The 16,526-nt window shown below is 37.8% G+C and overlaps 1 protein-coding gene across 1 annotated transcript in view; it reads right to left on the bottom strand.

The window, feature by feature from the left end:
• Positions 1 to 4,889: 4,889 nt before the first annotated feature.
• The window catches only part of MAP9 (microtubule associated protein 9), a 30,677-nt gene continuing 19,040 nt past the window's right edge, over positions 4,890 to 16,526 (bottom strand). Inside the window, 7 exon segments of the mRNA XM_038559087.1 lie at positions 4,890 to 8,672; positions 11,376 to 11,508; positions 11,673 to 11,818; positions 11,951 to 12,112; positions 13,470 to 13,559; positions 14,486 to 14,654; positions 15,834 to 15,904. Coding sequence (XP_038415015.1) covers positions 8,550 to 8,672; positions 11,376 to 11,508; positions 11,673 to 11,818; positions 11,951 to 12,112; positions 13,470 to 13,559; positions 14,486 to 14,654; positions 15,834 to 15,904 — 894 coding nt within the window. The 3' untranslated portion in view covers positions 4,890 to 8,549.

The raw sequence follows: 16,526 nt of genomic DNA on the forward strand, positions 1-16,526 counted from the left end.
CAGTTGCAAACTCAGATTATTTATCACTTGTGCTTCTGATTGGAAGGTCCCACAGCTCCCTCCTTGGGTTCAATTAATTTGACAGCCTGGCTCATGGAGCTCAGAGAAACATTACACTTACTAGATTACTGGTTTATTATAAAAGGATGTAGTTCAGGAACATCCTGAGGATTCAGAAAGAAATCCCTAGGGCAGAGTATGGGAAAAGGTTCTGAGTTCCATGCTCTTTCCGGTGTGCTATCCTCCCCAAATCTCTGCATGTTGTCCAACCTGGAAGCTCTCCAAACCTCACTCATTTGGGTTTGTATGGAGGCTTCATTACCTAAGACAGGATTGATGAAATCATCAGCCACAGGCAACTGGTTCAACCCCTCCTCTCCCAGGAGTAGGGCTGCAAGCTCCACCCCTTTAATCACTTGGTTGGGTCTCCCAGTTCCTAAAGTACAGTCACTTTATTAACATAACAAAAGACACTTCTATTGCTTTCATCACTTAAGAAATTCCAAGAGTTTTAGGAGCTCTGTCAGAAGCGAATATCAAATATTTGTTTCTTCTTACAGCAATATCACTTCGTGAATCTAGTACTTTGTGAACCTATCCAGCGATTGGCTCTGGGGTGCAAAATTAAGTTTGCATTTGTCATTTGCTTGACAAACAGTGATCTTCAACGTGCTTATTATTATGCAGAATTGGAGAATTATTGGAAATAGAGTGAGGAAAGTGGCAGAGGGGCCACGTGGCTTCCTGAAGTAAAAACACAGAGATACTTCTCTTTCATTATGCTTTGTCCTCATGTACTGAAGAGGCTCCTGCTGAATGTGGTGAAGGAAGGCAGGAAAAAGTCTTTCCTAACAGCAAGAGAAGTGGTGATTTGCCTTGTGACTGGGCTCAATTCAGACTCTCTACATAACCAGAGCCTTCCTTCCTCTCTGTCCTAGTTTCCTCCCTCTCTGCTTCTTGTTTACCATGTTGGCATTTCCCTCCTCGAAGCCTCTGCACTCAATGTCCCTGATGCTTGGACTGTTCTTCCAACAGGTCCTCCTCCCAGGGTTCTCTTCTCATTTCAGGTTGTCACTCACATGTTTTTTCTTCAGAGATGCCTCCTCTTACTGCTGAAAAGCAATTGTCTACGACCTGGTCATGCTCTATCATGTTAAGCATTTTATCTTCACAGTTTATCAGTGAGTGAAATTATTTTATTTGTATATTTGCTCAGGTGATTTTTGTTTGCTTCCTCCTGACTTTATCATAAGTTCCCTGAAAGCAGGGGCTGCCTTTAATTGCCAAAGCCCTAATGTTCACGCAAGAGTCTGGCACATGGCAGCTTGTTCACTGCTTGATGAGCTGTTTTTTTTTTTTTTTTTTTTTTAAGATTTTATTTATTTATTCATGAGAGACACACAGAAAGAGGCAGAGACACAGGCAGAGGGAGAAGCAGGCTCCAATGCAGGGAGACTGATGCAGGGACTCGATTCCAGGACTCTAGGATCAGGCCCTGGGCTGAAGGCAGCACTAAACCACTGAGCCACCAGGGCTGCCCCTGAACTAGCAGTTTTGATATGGGACAATCAGCCTCTGGTAACCTTGTGGAGATCACAATCACACCTTTAAAGGTCTAACTCTGAGTTCCAAATCTAGTAATGAGATAAAAGTAGCCACAGAGTGAGCAGGGACTCCATTCACCAGGAATGGGGGTTAACTTTTGAGTCTAGTTTCATCTTCCACACTTGGGATATCTGACTCTAAACTTTAGCTAATGGATTATTCTACCCAGATTCATGCTTTAGAGTGAATGAGCTAGTGAGCCCTACACTTGCTACCTTTCCCCCTCCCTCCCTCCCTTCATTTCTTCCTTTTTATTCTTGCTGCTTAATATTACCATAGGAAGGATACCAAGAAAGAGTTCTCTTGGTAGGGCTCAATCTATTTAATTGTAAATGTTAGAATATATGTGAGCTTGGGGATCCCTGGGTGGCTCAGCGGTTTAGTGCCTGCCTTTGGCCCAGGGTGCGATCCTGGAGTCGGGTCTGACGTCGGGCTCCTGGCATGGAGCCTGCTTCTCCCTCCTTCTGTGTCTCTGCCTCTTCTCTATCATAAATAAATAAATCAATATTTTTTTTTTAAAAGAACATGTGAGCTTTTCCAACTTAATGAAGTCACGTGCCCACATACAGTTTTCCATTTTTAAATTTTTGTTTCGTTTTGGGTTGAAAATGATGTAATATTTAAAATAAGAATTTTACACTATTTGCAATACTTATTATAAGACTCATTTTTAGCTATTTATATATAAAATAACTTATATAATTTCATCAAATAATAGGATCCTTATTCATATATGAACTATATAGTTATTATAAACACATATGCAGTTTTTTTATATTTTATTTTTAACTTTATCAGCCAAGAAAGCTTTCCTCTTTTATCAGCCAGGAAATAATTCATCCAGACCCCACTAATAAAGTAGAAATACCAAGATGTATAAGATACTGTGCCTGCCCTCATAAAGCTCTTATTTCAGTTGGGGAAATACATACATTCACTAACAAAGATGAGACCTTTAATAACAATTATTTAAGGCAAGGAAACAGTGTAGAAAATAAAGTAACTAAGTTACTCTGGGTGTATATAGGATGGGTAGAGATCACAGTGTATTTTTTCCCAAAGGGAATCCATGAGCACCATAGGTTAATTTTGGGAGTTAAATTGCTCTATGTACAAAAACATGTGAATATTTCTTTTAAAGATTTTTTTTTTTTTTTTCCATGAGGGACAGAGAGAGACAGACACAGGCAGAGGGAGAAGCAGGCTCCCTGCAGGGATCCCGATGCAGGACTCAATCCGTGGACCCCAGGATCACAACCTGAGCCAAAGACAGACGTTTCAACCACTGAGCCCCCGGTGCCCCACCCGTTCCATGTCTTATAGTTTTGGTGATATAAAAAGATTTCTAGTTATGTTTATGAAATATCATTTATCTATAGTGCTGATGGGATCTGACAAAGTGATCTAGGACACCTTATTTTGCAAACACACTCCAAGATTAATCTTCAGAGTGAAACCTCCTGAATGACTATCTCAAAACCTTTATTCCTCAACCTGCTGGCTTTCCCTTCTTTCTTTTTTTAGAGAGACTGAGCAAGTGGGAGTGGGGGTGGGGTAGGGGAAGGCCAGAGGGAGAGAGAGAATCTTAAGCAGGCTCCAGGTTCAGTAGGGAACCCAATGCAGGGCTCCTCATGATGCTGACATCAAGACCTGAGCCACAATCAAGAGTCCAATGCTTAACTGACAAGAGCCACCCAGATGCCCCGCCTGACATTCTAATATCAGATACAAAGCATTTGACTAACTCCTTAAATATTAATTCTTTTTTCATTTTAAAGATTTAATGAGGTCCACATCTTAATAACAAGGATAGACTACATGAATGTTGACTGTATTATTTACTATAGTGAACATTTATAAGGAAACAAATTGCCCAGAATAGGTTGAATTGTAGTTGCAGCATCAAAGATTATTAGAAAGGCATAATAGCATGGAAATATGTTCATTATATATTGTTGGGTGGAAAATTCTGGTAACCAAAAAATGCAGTTTGACCTCATTTTCTATTTAAAATAAAAAGGTTTGAATATATGCATATGTATTGTATTTCTATATATGGAGAGAGATATATGCAGAAATCTAACACATACGTATACACACATAGGTAGCATGGGAGAAAGACAGACACAGAAAAACAGAGATAGAGGGAATTGTATCTCCACTTTCTTCACTCTCTGCTCAATTCCAACTACAGGAAAAAAAGCACTAGAAATTAAAAGCTGGAAGAGGACAAAATATGCTCATTATGATTATTTTGGGGAGATGGGAATGAGTTATTTTTGCTATATGCACTAAGTATTTGATAATTTTATAATTACATTACCTTTGTTTTTTTTTTTAAATTAATTTTTAATTTTTTTTTTTTTATTTACGATAGTCACAGGGAGAGAGAGAGAGAGGCAGAGATATAGGCAGAGGGAGAAGCAGGCTCCATGCACCGGGAGCCCGACGTGGGATTCGATCCCAGGTCTCCAGGATCGCGCCCTGGGCCAAAGGCAGGCGCCAAACCGCTGTGCCACCCAGGGATCCCCTAATTACATTACCTTTGTAATTTGTGTAGTATTTCAAGTAAAAGGAGTTTGAATTCAAATTTTCAGTCAGTTTTTGAAGATTTTCAGTCATTTCTAGTAGAAGGTATATCAGCATAATGATTATTTCATCTTTAAAAAATTCTGGTATAGTTAACATAGTGTTATATTAATATCAGGTATACAGCATAGTGTCCCAACAGTTTTTTTTTTTATTTTTTTTTAAGATTTTATTTACTTGAGAGAGAGAATGCAGGTGCGCACAAGGATGGGAGCGGCAGGAGGAGGAACAGAGCAGGAAGTCAGACTCAGACTCCATCTAGGGACTCTGGGATCATGACCTCAGCCAAAGGCCAATGCTCAACCAACTGAGCCACCCAGGTGCCCAGTGATTCAACAATTTTATACATTACTCAGTGCTCATCGTGATCGGTGGACTCTTAATTCCCTTCACCTATTTCACCCGTCCCCTCACCCACCTCCCCTCTGGTAACCCTCTGTTTATTCTCATAGTTAAGAGTCTGGTGTTTTGGTTTATCCTTTTTTTTCTTTGTTTTAGTAAGTTCTGTATGTGAGTGAAGTCACAGGGTACTTGTCTTTCTCTGACTGGGTTATTTTGCTTAACATTATACTCTCCATCCATGTTGCTGCAAATGGCAATGATTCTTTCATTGTTAGCCCACAAATAAGACTCATACCACATTCTCCAAAATCATGAAATGAAATATGGCACAATCAATAAATAATATCACCCAATAACTCTTGAATGGCTAACTTTAATTAAGCGTAACATGAAGTATGCTACTAAAAAGCAGACATTAAATACATCTCCTCAAGTAATTCTTAAAACAACATCCTAAATTTAATACCAATAATTTAGTTAACATTATACAATTACATGTAACATGTTTCAAAATAATCAAATCACATAAAATTTTAAGACAACAAGAATTCAGGGCAGTCACCAGTGAAGCATTTACATAGCATTCATTATTCGGTCAGCCAAGGTACCTAGGAAGTCGGGCAACTGATGTAGATTCTGGAAGCTCACAGGTTGGAATACCTGCTAATATAGCACTATTGGAATTAGAGCCAAGATGACATCGGCAAAATCTGTTTTCTGTACTAGTTTTTTCTTGGGAACTACTTTGACTAACATGCAATTTCCCCCATTTTGTGAAATTCTTGTTTCCCATTGTGTCTTTGCCTGTGACTCAGGGCTTGAGAACCTTCAGTACTCTCCCACCCATGAAGTAGTAACAAAGGTGCCCAGAGAGGTGCCTCAACCCTTGACCTGGTGGGGTTATGGGAAGACACTGAAGAATCAGGGACCATCTGAGAGGATCAAAATGAGCTAAGTCGATAATGACCATGGTTATGGAAGTTAGCGTGACATTTTTTACCAGGTTCTCAGAACTACATGGAGTGGTGGGCAGGTTACAACTAGAAAACTGGACACCTGATTTCTAACTCCAGATTCTTATGATTAGTGGTATGGGTTCTGGCATGTCAGTTGTCTGGCTCAACTTAGAGCATTTGAGGCAGTTTTATTAAACTATTAAACCTTCCAGATGCACTAGAGTTTTATCACTCTAAGTTAATACAACTCTGGACCTTAGCTATTATCAGCTAGTGCTTTGGCCACAGTGAAAAATATCAATACTATTCAAACAATAACATTTTCAAAACGTGATGCGATACAAACCCCTGGAATGTTATTGTCCCTGAACAACTCTTATCTTAAGAGAACTGCCTCTTCCTTCTGATCTAAAATGCCATATAGTTTCTCTTTATTTATGTAACACTGCTTTCTTGGTTGTTATGGAAAATAATTATTTATAAAATTTGATTTCTTGTCTTGAAATGTAAATTTCTAGGCAAATTGTTTTCAGCTTTGTTTTAAAATATTCATTGACTTCCTACTTTCTTTACTCTGAAGTGTCAGCATTCAAGTGATTAATACAATTTACAAAACTAGAAGTTTAATCTGTAAATCTATAGGCTTTTAATATCCTTAATTTGAATTTTAATTCCTCCATATTAAAGTTCCCCATTTGAGGGAAATGACTTGCTGGGTCTTTTCAAACACCTCAGTTTTCCTTTTCATCCTACTTTACAAGCAGTGGTAAGAAATTAGAATTTAGATTTCCTTTTAGGAAATCCCTAACATGGGTCATCTCCATATTCTCCTTTGAGTGCTAGACTGGCCAGGAAATCACAGATGTCTTCTTGTATGCTAAAAATATATGTCAAAAAACCCACCCATGTTAACCTATTCATATCCATGAAGTGGGGAAATGCAGGGCTCTTGACAGTAAAGAAATGAAAACAATGCCATGTGCTTTACATTAATTAGTAATTTCACCCAGTGCTCACAAGAATTGAGAAGTGATAACAGCAAGCCACTAAACAGGATAATAGAGCAGAAAATAATTGGGAAGTTTAAGTAAATATTTAACGTGAAATTTATGACACATACATTTATGATCTCACAGTGCTCGCTTCGGCAGCACATATACATACATTTATGATCTCACAATCTTTTTTCCTTTTACTTCCCTGGAATCTGCAAATACCTTTTTAGCTGTGAATAGCTAATTCGATACCATAAACAAAGATTCATTTGGGTGGGCACTATATACATATTTGGTGAAAAAAAAGAGCAGCTAAATCCCATGTGGATAATACACACTGAGTATTGAGAATTTCAATTTCATGAAGTATTCTCCTGGTTCCTGGAGGTATAAAGCAGCTTTGGTTTTGTTCATAATTTTAAAACAAATTTATCTGTAGCAGTGATGTGATCTTAGAAAGTCACCCATGACACGTTTATCCTGCACACAAAGCACAAGGAAGTTAATCCTCACAGTGGAACCTCCTGAATGACTATCTCAAAGCCTACGTTCCACAGCCTGCTGGCTTTCCTGATATTTTAATACTAGATACAAGGCATTTGATGAATTCTTTAAATATTATGGACTCTTCTTTCATTTTACAGATCTAATAAAGTTGACCATCTCTAATAATAAACAAATACTTCGTAAAGGAAAGATAATCTCCAGATAACAATACATGGTTTCAAGATCTGAGAGGTAAAATGTGTTTGGAAATACAGAGCATAAAAATGAGCATATGGATTCTGGGAGGGAGAAAGACTTAATTCTAATCCCAACTCAGTCACATGCTAAATATATGGCACGTTATTTGTCCGAGTCTCAGTATTTTTTATCTGCAAAATAACACCTACAGTGAATAAGTATTAGAATGATAAGAATTCACATTTGTAAAGATCCAGCAGAGAGCATACATTAGGTGCTTAAAAAATAGGAATTATTCTCATCCATCGTCGCATCACATCATTGGCTAAAGTAGTCTTTCAGCTCTGAGCGCATACATTTGGCCTGTGATAAAGTAGCTGACCAGTTCAAGTAGGAGTCCAATTAAGCAGTGATCAAATAAATAAATATTCTTAGGGAATTTTCTACAAATTGCCTTCCTGTACAGCTATCCTCTAAATATATGCTATAAGACTCTGGAATAAGCTAAGAGATCAAAAATTGCCTTTATCACCTTTATGGCTTTAGTCTGGAGAAAATTATTAACAGTGATAATGACCTTGAACTCTTAAGGAATTGCCATAACTTTCCTGGAAGTCTATCACTACCAAGAAATGGATATTTTTTGGTACCACTGAAATAATAAAGTGAGCTAGAATTTAGAAGACAAATTTCAGAGGTCTACTCACTATAAAGTGCCTATGATTGTCACGTTAAGTCTGGGACAGATAAAACTTATCTTAAAATAGAAGGCAAACTTCTTAAATAAAATGCCTTGATTTGAGTTCTACTGAACTACTGCCTCAACTGACCAAAACTCTTAACTTGCACAGTGCAAGGGCAACTGCTCAAGGCAAAGCTAAAGATCAGTTTTAGAAATAAAAAATATATGTGTGTCTATATATATATTTATATATTTATATGCATACCCCTAGTGACGATTCCCCTTGAAACCTGAATCTAGGTGCACAATCATTCACAGATTCAATTTTTTCTATGACTGTAGTACCCAGATGGCTTCCTTTTTATTCTGGGGAATAAATACACTTAAATACCATGCAAAGCTTAGTGAAAGTGATCATGGATCATCTGATTGTAAGGACTCTGAGGACATGATGAAGGGTCATTTGAATGGTAAGAGCAATCTGATTATTAGCTTCTCATTTGAGGAAGTTTTTACCTTCATTTCAAAAAACGCTTGCAATTATTTCACCGATTAAACCCCAAATCATCTTCTCCATGGTCAATGGAAACAGCCGGCATGTAATTAAAATAGAGTCTTTTAACTATAACTAATTGAATAAATAGTGACTAAAATGGTGAATTGATAAATAACTAAATAGTGTAAAAATAAGAATTATCAAAACACTCTTGAGAACACAGTTCTGCTTGGAGGGCTCCAAGGAGGAAGTGCCTCATTTTCAAGAAAGGAATGACGCTTCTTTTGTTTTCGTTCAATTCTTTCCTGCCTTTCTTTCTTTTCCTAAAGAGAAAAATAGAAAACTAAAAATTTATATACACATGTGAACATTATTTTCAAAACAGGTTGCTTGCTGAAGAACAAAGAAATCTATTATAAGACATTTAAATGTCATTTCCTACTTAATTGAAAGGAATAAGAACTAGAGAACATTGCTAGAGAACATTGCTCACTTATAAGTATACCACCAACAGGTATTAATGCACCACTTAATCACGTATTTGTTAATATTAAAAGTGAAAATATTTAAACAAAATTATGAAAAAATGAGAAAAGACCTATAACTGCATAACCCAAAGAGAATAATTATGAGAAGTTACTGATGACTTTCTGAGAACAGATTCTCAGAACTCAATTTACTGCAAAGGTTGAGTATGTCATGATAACTACTTACCACCATTTGTTAACCTATTTTTGTTGCTGTCGAAAACATGATGGGGTTTTTTCCCTGCACAAAGACAATACTACAAACATTCCTGTTTGATTCCTTGTACTTACAGTCAAGATTTTCTCTCCATGTATATGCCTAGGAGTGAAACTGCTGGTTTGCATATACGAATATGTTCAACTTTCCTGGGAAATGACTGATTTTTCAAAGCAGCTGTAGGAATCCACCCTCCAAACAGCCCTGCACTGACTTTTTATGTTAATGCATTAATGATTTTAAATTCCGTTTCTATTCCTGTTTTCCTTTATTATTTCTACAGCACTTTCCAGGTTAGAAAAGTAAAGTATCTTATCTCCATGAGACCTGATACGTTTTTTTTTTTTTTAAGATTTTATTTATTTATTCATGAGGCACACAGAGAGAGAGGCAGAGACACAGGCAGAGGAAGCAGCAGCTCCTCGCAAGAAGCCCAATGTGGGAGTCGTTTCTGGGACCCCAGGATCACGCCATGAGCTGAGGGCAGAGGCTCAATTGCTGAGCCAGCCAGGCATCCTGATAGGGTTTTATTTTCTTTCAGTTCTTCTATTGTTTGGCATTTTATATTTAATGCTTTAGGGCTTTTGACATTTCTATTGCTGTAGGATAATTCTTTGAGTGATTTCATGTCCAAATGACACTCAAATAAGCCAAGTTCTTATAATTTCCTGCATCTATTAATTTGTAAATTTGTTACTTTAATAGATAGCTCATCCTTACTTGTAACCGGTTCTGAAAAGTCCGGGGGGGGGGGGGCTATTATTTTATGGGTATTATACTGCTTTGATTTGTGTTCATTCACTCAACTGTTAAGCCCTGAGATCCTACTCTGGGTCAAGCAGTATACTGGGGGCCACGCATAAAGTGATTCTAAAATGCAAACACATAGATTCTGTCCTTGCCCCTCAGGTCATTTTCAAAATGGGCAGTTAATAAACAACAGATGATTTCAAATTGTGAGAATTTCTATGGAACATAAAATTGTTGTGATTGTTAAGGAAAAAACACTTTCATAGAAGAGTGGATTCAGGGGGGATCCCTGGGTGGCTCAGGGGTTTGGCGCCTGCCTTTCGCCCGGGGTGCAGTCCTGGGGTCCCGGGATCGAGTCCCACATCGGGATACCTGCATGGAGCCTGCTTCTCCCTCTGCCTGTGTCTCTGCCTCTCTCTCTCTCTATCATGAATAAATGAATAAAATCTTAAAAAAAAAAAAAAAAAAAAAAAAAACCAAGAAAAGTGGATTCAGAGAAAGTCACTTTAAAGTGAGAAAAGATGGATAAGACAAGCCCCTTGTGGTAGGCATCGAGGAGAGAATGTTTCGGTCAAGCAAACAGTATGTGTGAGGACTCGGACAAGTGGGAGAGACGTGGGGTGTGAGAGGCCACGACAGAGCCATCGTGGGCCACCGAGACTCCAACGGGGCAGAAGACAAGACGGGGGACCAGAGGAGAATAAAGAGGCGGGTGAGTGAGAATCCTACTGGATTCTAAACCCAACAGAGCAATTGTACACGTTTTGATTGCTGCGGCATGTGATGTGTTAACCACTCATAGGAATGCGCCACCTACTCAAGTAAAATACTTATTCATATGAACGCATTACTTAGTCAAAACTTGATAATCGTGCATATTTATGATGAAATTTAAAGACAGAAAATAGTACTTTGCTTAACATTAACGAAAAGAAACTATCAACCTAAGTACACTGAAACAAAAAACATAAAAAACAAAATAATGTTAAGTCCGCCTTGACATTTCCTCCCAAACTTCCTACTGACTTTTTTTCACTTAAAAACACCAAAACGAGACCTTTTCCTTGAGGTCATCAGAAAGATCAAAAGACAACTTAGAGGATGGAACAACCTTCTCACCATTCAATTCAGCATTACTGTGTGTCGTGACCAGTCCCACCTAAAACCGTCTGGCAGACCGGCAGCATGCACTTGGCAGCGTCCCATGATTTCTGACATGACGGTCATTGCAAAGTCACTGCAAGAGTCAGTGTTTGGTAAGTGACTGCATGTGGGGATGTGGGGATGCGGTTAAGGAAGAGTATGATGCCTGAATTTTTAATTCTGACCGTTTGAGGGTAGAGTAGAGGCGTCAACAGAAAAGAGGAAATCAAAGACAATATGACAGACTTGGGGAGAGAACAGATTCCACAAGGCAGCTTCAGGTAAGAATGGCCAGTAGGCAAGGGGCACAGAGAACTGGAATTAGGGACAGAAAAGTCACAAATAAAGTGCATTCACAAGCCACAAGTACATTCACAGACAACACCTACCAGCCATTTTTCATATTCATCAATAGCTTGCTTATCTTTATCTTTTTTCTCTGCTCTTTTCAGTTCTTCTCTTCTCTTCTCATTTATTTTCTCTTTCTCTTTTTCTTTGAAAAAAGCATCCTTCCTTTCATTCCTATGTAGGATAATATAAAACACTGGACAGTTAAAGGGGAGAATAAAGTTTCTGCAGCAATGAGATGGCAATGCATTAGTAAGTGTCAAGCATATAATCTTTTTAGGAGCCACAAGTGCTATTCACTTGAAATCTATCAAAATAGCTCTCACTTGACCTCTTACCATTTCTCAATGGCTGTTAGGTTATCTTTCCTTTTCTCAGCAATTGTTTCCTCCTCTTTCTGCTTCTTTGCTCTTTCATATTCTCTCTCCTTTTTATTTTTCTCTCTAAGATATTCCATCTTTTTCTCTTTCCATCGTTCAAAAGCCTGAAAAAGTTCATAACGATTCTCTTATTTACTGCGAAAAACCAATCAAGTAAAGAGAGAAACAGCTAGACACAAATGCAGGTGTGTGATATGGTGAAATGATGACTGTGGGGACTCCAAGCCACTGAGTACCTGCAGCGCCTCTCCCTTTCTGGCAGCATTTTCTTCCTCTGTTTTCTTCTTGTTTTTTTCCTCAAGCCTTCTTTGGGCAGCTATTTTCTTTGCTTCCTTTTCTTTCATAGCCTTCCAGGCCTCAAAGGATGCTAATGCTTCTTCTCTCTTAGCAGCTCTTTTCTGATCAAGAAAATAAGAGACTGAGACGTGTGTGCATAAACAGACGGAGACAGGTAGATACGACACACAGACACACACGTATGGATTGTGCTGAATTCCCTTCATAGTCATCATTTCGAGACATTGTTTCGCAGAGCAGGTGACTTATTTAGAATAGTTTAGACAAGCTGATTGGAAAAAAGAATGTCACCAGAACTATTCATTGCATTTAAAATATTCTTTTCTAAAACCATTTATCAGATATTGATCTGCTATGAGAAAGACCTCTTTTTTGGAAGCGTACTAAAATGTTATCTAAATAAACTATAAAGGCTGAGTGCTCCTGCAAAATGCTCATAATAAAACATTCCATCACAAGAAAAGGATCAGGAAAGTTACAGGTTTATAAAGTAAGTCAGAGTGGGGTAACCCGGCCAAGCCACTTAGGAAGCCAAAATAGATCTTTGCTTGAACCCGAGTTTTGGTGGACATTAAACCATAAGATTGTGACAACACAAGCAGCACCCAAATATTGAATCTGTATGTTGGTGAGCATACGGTAGGTATGTTATTACTTGACTTACCTCCATCTAATCCCATACTATCCTTTGCCTAATAATTCTGTGTAATGTTACACGACATAAAGCCTTACATGGAGAAGACACTATTTAGGAGTAAAGGTACAAGCTACCTCCACGCGGTGTGAAGATCACACGGCAAGGTGTGTGGCACTGAGCACAGCCTCCTAATGGTGCCGACGTGTTGATGGGGGGTGGGGACCTCCTGGAGGGCTGCTCCACGCAGCACCATGCATGTGGGAAGTAGCCTTCTTTCCAAGTCCATTGTAGTGTCGGACAGCACAGGAAAGGCACTTTAGTTAGAAGATGGGAGGGAACTAAGCAGGTTGCAGGCCACCAGGCCTACATGGAGACTGAAGTCGGGTCAAGAGCTCACATAAGAGCTGGTCTTAAAGACACATATAAAATTCAAGATGGAAAAGAGGAAAACTGGAGGTGGATGTCTGATGACCCTTCCCATTCTTGGCTAAGTAAGTCATAAGACTGAAGTCAGTTTTTAATAGTGAAAAGTGAAGTAAGAGTTAATAGGTGGTCAGAAGCAATCACATGTTCCTAATCAGTAGTGTCAGATCTATTCCACAACAACAAAATAGAAATCTCTGTGTATCTGTTTCCTTGCGAGAGGATTATATTTATGTCAAACTGAAATGTATGGAGTACCAGAAAGGAAATCAGAAATCCATTCTTTTATATACATGTTATTTTGCCATTTAAAAACCAGTGGCTCTAGAAATGTTACTGAGAGATATTTTACTGACTTAAAAATCCAGAATAACTTCCACTTCTATATGTCAGATTACCTGTTCATTTTGGATCCTTAAGTTCTCACTTTCAATCCTTTTAATTCTGTGCATTTCATGTAAATACACATTTTTCTTTTCTAACCACTCCTGAGAAAATAAGAAAAAAAGTATAGAATGTTCAGTTTCCCAAAAGAATTAGAATTCTTATCCATTTCTGAAATACTATAAATTTTTAAAACGGCAAACAAAATTTAGAAATTCCATATAAGCCAGTATCATGCTTCTTTTTTCTGATAATATTCTAATACGTAAAGACTAGCATGAGTTAAGAAAAATAGGTTATCTTTCTTAGTTTTAACAACAGACTTCAAAGATTGAATATAATGGCTACATAAGTTAACATTTTTTTCTCCAAAATTTATAAGTACAATTTTCTAAAGTGTACTGTTTTGTATAACAAACAAGACCAAAAAAAGAACCTCTTTTGGAATTGTGAAGACAAATCAAGAAAGTGTTTTTCTCTGTAAGCTTAATGAAATTACAAGGCCCAGGAAAAAATTAAAACTCTTTTAGTTCTTAACAATATACATGTTAAGAAGAAAAAGAATATAAACATATATAGACATTAACCACATTTTTGCTTCTACTGTATTTTTATAAAGTGCTGTGGCATATTCTCTTAAACAACTATGATCAGTTAAGCAAAGCTTGGAAGGAAATAATTTAGTAAAAATACCTCTGGGTTGTTCAGATATTATAAAGGAAAATTTTTTTTTTTAAGATTTTATTTATTTATTCATGAGAGACACACAGAGAGGCATAGACACAGGCAGAGGGAGAATCAGGCTCCCTGTGGGGAGCCCGATGTGGGACTCGATCCCAGGACCCCAGGATCATGACCTGAGCCAAAGGCAGATGCTCAACTGCTGACTCACCCAGGCATCCCTATAAAGGAAAATCTTTTCCAATAGGGGAAATATTAAACTACGATGCCTACGAGGTCATTGTTCCTTGGTGAATGGGTAACCTTGTTGCACAATCAGTTCATTTTTTGTTACATGTTTTCCTTTTACCTGATAAACAGCTGCCCTTATGCTATCTGCTTTTTCAGGTTCTATGTTCTGTTTCTGTGAGGGCTTTTGGTCCAGGACTTTCAAAGTCCCTAAGTAGTGAGAAGAGGTAGTTGTCGATGGAGGTCTCCGTATAGAACTAGATTTCTTTAAAAACTCAGAGGTCATTAATCTGAAAAAAATCCAAATAAATCAAAATAAAATATTACAGTTGCACTTGGTAGAAGAAAAATTCATCAGAAAATTAATTAGAATATACAACTACTATATTTGAAATTACATTGTAAATTAATAAATACTTTGAAAGGGATGATAAAAAAGGAAAATGACGATAGTCTTTTCTTAGTCTACTAAGAGTTTCAAACTGCTATTTCTAGATTCTTGTAATTAGAACATTTTAAGAAAAATGGACTATATCTAAAAGTTATATGGAAAAAATAATATTAATAAAGTAGATTTTAATTCTCTTGTATCATCTTATTAGAAAAATTACTCTAACTATAAAGTTTCAGAAGTTGGCAGGAAAATATTGCCCATGGTCCAGGTTTGTACAGTTTGTTTATTTCGTAAGTTTATTGCACCACAGATTTCCCTGCCACAACAGCAGAACTGAGTAGTTACAACAGAGACTGTCTGGCCTACAAAGTCTAACACATGTACTAACTGGCAATTTACAGTTAAAGTTTGCTGGCTCTTGTTTTATTTCATTAATGATAATTTAAAAGAGAAGGTTTGATTAGCATTCATGAGGGAGACATTCATTATCATCAGTGTGAATGAAGCAATATAGAGTCCGATCTTTTTTTTTAATTTAAGATTTTATTTATTTATTCATGAAAGAGAGAGAGGCAGAGACACAGGCAGAGAGAAACAGGCTCCATGCAGGGAGCCCGATGCAGGACTTGATCCCAGGATCCCAAGATCACGCCCTGAGCCCAAGGCAGATGTCCAACCATTGAGCAGGTGTCCCGTGTCTTATCATTTTAATAAATCAACTTAGTCCATATAATCTCAAGGTTTTAAGTACAATTTTCATGTGTTAGACAAAGATACCTAATAGAGAAGTGTAATAATGCTGGACATTGGCTCATTACTGTATATCATTTAGGAAAAACAGCAAAGAAACGCTATCCCATTAGGAATGTACAGAACGGGGAACCCCTAATCAACTCCTTTACATAAAAGCATATGATCAGCTGAGGCGTTTTATCATGAAGTGACTACTTCATTCATTTCATGAGACGGGAGTTTAATCAAAATCAAATAATACAAATGAAATTCACTTTACAGAAGTTAAAATTAGCTTTGTTGAACGTAAACTCATAAATGAGGGATACCGATAGTTTATTACCTGCCAGAGGCACTGGACGCTCTATTATTTGTTGACTTTTTATTCTTCATATTTCTATCTTCAACTGTTTTCTGTAAAATAGAATATATCATAGATGGATTATTCACCATAAGTATCACAGTTAGGCTTAGGGCCAAACTGCCAGGAAATCAATGTTTCTAAAGCATCTACTATGCATCGAGTACAGTGGTCGCTGAAAGCAAATAAGGATACTACATTTTAGAGAGGGTTGAGGGACATGAAACACCAAACAGATGTGAGTCATGAAGGAGATAAACTAGGGTGAGGGGTTACGATAATGACAGTGATCAGGGAAGGCCTCCCTGAGGTCTTGACAGCCGCACTAAGACAAATGATGGGAAGAAATGAGCCCTGGGAAGGAAGGTCTATGGAAAGAAAGCAGCAGCAATGCTAAGAGCCTGACGGTTTTGAGAAACAGAAGAAGGTGAACAATGCTGAAGCACAGTGAGTAGCAGTGAGAATGGACAAATAAATGGTCAGAGAAGCAATCATGTGAGGTCATGAGGAACTGGGGTGGAGTCTGCATTTTATTCTTCTGATAACAATCCAACCAAGAGACCTTAGCAGGGGAATGATGTAATTCAGACTTGAAGAAGATTCCCCCGGAGGGTTAAAGACAAAGCCAAGGACTCAAAACAGATGTTATGATCTCACCTGCTATATAGAGATTGC

The sequence above is a fragment of the Canis lupus genome, chromosome 15 (genome assembly GCF_011100685.1).
Source record: "Canis lupus familiaris isolate Mischka breed German Shepherd chromosome 15, alternate assembly UU_Cfam_GSD_1.0, whole genome shotgun sequence".
Taxonomy (NCBI): Eukaryota; Metazoa; Chordata; class Mammalia; order Carnivora; family Canidae; genus Canis; species Canis lupus.